The sequence below is a fragment of the Centruroides sculpturatus genome, unplaced genomic scaffold (genome assembly GCF_000671375.1).
Source record: "Centruroides sculpturatus isolate CEXI.00-Female unplaced genomic scaffold, Cexi_2.0 scaffold4119, whole genome shotgun sequence".
Classification (NCBI taxonomy): domain Eukaryota; kingdom Metazoa; phylum Arthropoda; class Arachnida; order Scorpiones; family Buthidae; genus Centruroides; species Centruroides sculpturatus.
Window position 1 is genome coordinate 2,662 of NW_019388204.1, and position 4,887 is coordinate 7,548.

At 31.5% G+C, this 4,887-nt stretch overlaps 1 protein-coding gene across 1 annotated transcript; it reads left to right on the forward strand.

The window, feature by feature from the left end:
• Positions 1–2,340: 2,340 nt before the first annotated feature.
• On the forward strand, positions 2,341–4,795 carry LOC111616816. The gene is made up of 6 exons (XM_023358176.1): positions 2,341–3,118; positions 3,186–3,282; positions 3,350–3,435; positions 4,076–4,180; positions 4,256–4,312; positions 4,379–4,795. Exons 1-6 carry the CDS (start codon positions 3,050–3,052, stop codon positions 4,454–4,456), a joined length of 492 nt encoding a protein of 163 aa, XP_023213944.1. The 5' UTR covers positions 2,341–3,049; the 3' UTR covers positions 4,457–4,795.
• Positions 4,796–4,887: the final 92 nt, after the last annotated feature.

The window sequence follows — 4,887 nt, forward strand, 5'->3', positions numbered from 1 at the left end:
TGTGAAAAGAATAAAGAATTTTATAAATAAATTTTTTTTTATCTTTTAAGAATATTTTGGCTCGAAACGTTTTAAAATATAAACAAAACCGATAACATTTCAGCAAAGTATAGTATTGATCCATTAAAGATTACAAAAGTCCTTTCTCTTGCATTCTTTCACACACTATTGAAATCAATAGTGTGTGAAAGGAGGAAAGGAACTGGAAACAATTACGATTTCGACACTTTTATTAGGCAATACAATTATTTCCTGAACGTATAAAAAGCTATAATGTCCCTATAGTGAACATTCTAAGGTCAGCACCCTCCTCGTTTCAGTGTGACCCAATGATGCATAAAAGGGACGACTACTTTCTTTTATTAAAATGTTAATAAAGACAATATACTCGTATTATGTCTTAATAAATATATTAAGAAATGTTTGCGTCAGTAAAGAATTTAATTACTTCATCAAATTTAAAGGTTTTTGACATTTACTATCGGTTTGATATGTTATTTACATTTCAGTAACATTGAAGCATTGAAGACGTATTAATGTATCAATAAATGTATGGGACATTGATGCTATTAAATTTGGTAGTTAACGGTCGAGGAGGTATGATTTAAACCAAAGTGGAAAGAGGTATAGGAGCTCGTGCCATCTTTTTTGGTAACAAATCAGAGTTGATGCACAACACTAAAAAAGCAATGCACACAAATCTGGTAGTACAAATTCTCATGTTAATAAGTTTGGTCATCTTATCCTTCTCTTCTCTTTGTTGATATTTGTGACCACATGGTCATTTAGGATAAAAACTATTCCAAAATAAAGGGCACGGATGCCTCAATAAATAGAAACAAATATCGGTGTAATTTACAGTGTAAATCTGTGTGTATTGTAAATTTTAACTGTTCACATATCTTCCTCCTTAGCTATGTTTTGGATATACGGTTTTACTTTTTCGGCTGTTATGTAAAAAGGAAAAGTGTTGGAATGGTATCAAATTTAACCCTCAAGGTTTTTTTTTTTGTTTTTTGTAAATTTCCAGGTTTGAGATGCCTGAATCAAAAATTCCAGCAACGAGTTGCTTAACTTTCCTGGGCGACATTTGGTAGCGTCATCTGTTATCATATTTTATTTTTAAAAACTGTTTTATATTTTTACTATTATAAAAAGGCAAAAAGCTTAATTTTGAGAGTAGGGATAAGTTTTATAAAAAATGTAAATGATAATTACGAGTAAAAACATCATTAAGTCCGACCCTACTGGAGAGACACAGGGCACCATTGTCTCCCCACCCCCGACCTTTAACCACCGAAATTTAATAGTATCGATCTCCCTGCAAAATTTCAGAAATTTTCGACAAAAAGCACGGGAGTTATTAAGCTTCAAACAGGGTGAACAAAATAATGCTACCAACACACACAAACTAACATCAAGATAAACCCCTGAATTTTTTTCTTTTGTTTTGCATTTCGGCGTTTCAAAGTCTCCCGGGTTAAAAAATGTAAAAATCTTTTCGATCGATTGCCATACTTTCCCTCTATTATATATAACAGTCGGGAAAGTAAAAAGTAAAAAAGGCAAAATTCCCTGTGTATGTGTGTTGCCATCTATTTCATTTAATCTCAGGATGGGGTAAAGATTAAAAAACGAAATTTGACACGGTAGCTCGTGTATAAGCGGCATTAATGCTATTAAATTTTGGTGGCGAAAGGTCGGGGTGGAGCGATACAGGGTGGTCACGTGTCATATCTCGAATACAGTCTGACGTAAATTTTACTCGTTATTAACATTAACATTTTAAAAAATAAAACTCATCTGTACCCTTTAAAATTAAGTCTTGCCATTTTGTATTAGTTAATAATAGTTTTTTAATAACAAAATCTCATAGCAGATGGCGCCACACGCAATTTTATTTTTTTAATTATTATTACTGAGGTTATTTTTTAAATAAATCTCCTAACAGCTGGAAAAGTTACACAACTCATTGCTAGATTTTTTTTAAATTTTTACTTTCTTTTTATATAACTTTATGTAAATATAGACAAACTAATTTTAAAATGAATTTAAACGAAACACGAAACTTACCTTTAGGCCTAAAAGTTTGTAAGCAGAAAGAGGGGAAAAGAATATCGTAGATAAACAACGTACACGAGTCATTTGCATTAAATTTAACATTAATTATTCAAATAATTTACTTTACGAGCAATTTCCTTAATTTAAAACGTCTTCATCCCCGTACGAAACTTCAACTGAAGCAGACGATAGATGCAAATGACGTCATTTACATATTTTGGCTATTTTTTAATTATCACTTTTACATTTTCATCTTGTTGGGCTATATTTTTAATTTTTTATGTAATGTAAATAATACTTTCGAAATTATTATTATTAATGATTAAGTGTTATTATTATTATTTCGAAAATATAAATACTTTTAGAATATTCTGGATTACGTTGCAGTTTTTAATGACCGCAGCGTGGCGCATTTCACTTCGTCCATAAAATATAATTTTAACGCGTCTGTAACGTAAAAGCCGTTTAATTCAGTTCTAATATTTTTCAATATTTACCACATGAAATAAGAGCAAAAAGCGGCAGTTTTTAAATACTCATTTGTACATTAATTAGCGCCAACCTCGTCTTCTTTATCTGATACTGTATTAGTAAATAAACGCCATTTTATATAAATAATACATGAACCCGTGCAAAATTAATGATATAACTATTTTCTACTGATAAATAAGAGCATTTTATCTAAAAAACGTTAGTTCTCTTATGAAATTATCGTTTGATAACACTAACGGTACTTAAAGTGGCGATTTGAAAGCGTGTCGTGCGTCCTGAGAAAGGGTCCGAGTTCGAGTCTTTTTCGGATCGAACACAACTTTCTGCTAAAAAAAAAAAGTATCCTTTAGCGTAGACACGTGTAAATTAAAATTTCATATATTATTGGGTAAATCATGATTCATGCCATAGTTATTACGAATGACAAAGCAACAGATGGTGGAAGGACGTCAATAAGCGCAATTTTATAAAATAGTTGAACTATGAATGAGTGAAGATGTATAGGAATAGTTGCTGCTTGCAAAATACTAAGAATGGAAGCATTGCTTGTGGATTTTTCACTTTGGTAAGCGTAAAAATTATGTTCTTAATTATTCACGTGGTGCAATATGAGAACTTACACTTTTCTGTAGGTATCTAGGTCATTAGGTGCCATATTACTTATTGTTGGGTTAGTTCATTTGGAAAGTATCTCTATTTACTTGAAAGGAAACGAAAACTTTGTATACTGTAAGTAAAATTTAACCATTGTAATTACCGTTATAAATTATAGTATTTATTTTAAATATTTTACCAGCTCTACGAATCGTGTTTTTAACTCAATTAGTAGATTGTGTATTATTCATCACATTCAGTATTCTACTTATCCACGGAGTTAGAAAGGTAAATCAGCTTTACTACTATAATTTTAAGCTTAGAATTCTTGCTTTAATTTAATTAATAAGTCGCGAGTAGATTTCAGCCTCTCGATCAGACTGGCTTCTTGGATATGTAATCCGTACATTTGCACGGACTACACACTTGATTAATTAATGCACAAGTCTGTCTTCATTTATATTTTGCATTAGACCCCAAACAATAGAGCTGGCACTCTTCCAACTTATTACATGTGGGTGGCCAGGTTGTAGCAAGAGATAGGACCCAACAGTTTGTTAAAAATTCCTGGAGTTCTTCAACCAGATTTGATCATGGTCCATGAGAGTGGCAGGCTGATCCTTTGCTGCCTTGGCCATCCAGCAAGCAGTTTGTAGAATCCCTGTTGTACTTCTGCCACAATGAATTTATTACTGTATCTGATAACAAGCGGGGAGACACAAAAGGTTGATAAACATGGGGACAGCAAACTTGAAATGAGATTCAGCATCAACAATAGGCTCAATCAATCTTGTCAATGTGGAATTAATAGTTAACATTCCTATTCTCAATTTTGTTGTCCTTGTGAAATGGCCTTGTGTAAAAGATATATTTAATAATATAGAAAAATTTGTTTCAGTTGTAAAAGTTTTGTTTTTTATACTTAAAGGACAACTCTTCATTGATGTTTCCATGGATTATTTGGATGATAATCGAAATTGGAGGTCTGACAATACTCATTATCTTAACATTAATGGGAATAACACAGGAAGTGGTTAGTCCTTTTCAATGTAAACCTTAATTAATTAATAATGTTTTAATGATAAAATTTGCACTTTTTTAAAAACAGAAACTATCTGCAATTCTTGCTACCATTCTATTCTCTCTGATATTTCTCGGAATTGATGTAAGTTCTACTTTAAATATTCTCATTTAAGCAAACAGAGACTAAACCAAACTTCATTTTTTTCAGATATATTGCTTGTTTTGCGTCATGGCTCAATATAAACTGCTGCAATATAACCCACCTGCATATTCAGTGATAATTTGAAATGTTTCATCTTTATTTTTCAGTATTCTAAAATCCTGAAAATGTTAATTTTTAAGTAAATATATTACAATAAAATACATTTATATATATAATGCATGCATAAGTTTGTGTGGATTTTAATCAGTTCTTGATGGTAATTATTGCAAATTAATTAAGCAGAATAATTTCTCTTTTTAATTCTTTTTGTCCCCAAACACTAAGAAAACTCTGCCTTCATCTCTATTGTGGGCTTGTCCACAATAAAGATGAAGGCAGATATTGTGAGATGTGGGCTCACAATAGGGTAAATGGGTAAAAATTATGTCCAATATATCCAATATTAAATTATCTGTGAATATTTCTGAGTATCCAAGTCAGACTCAAACTGGATGCTTCAGAGTGACCACCTTTATTGCTTCGGCTAGCCAACTGACATAACCGAATACAAATTT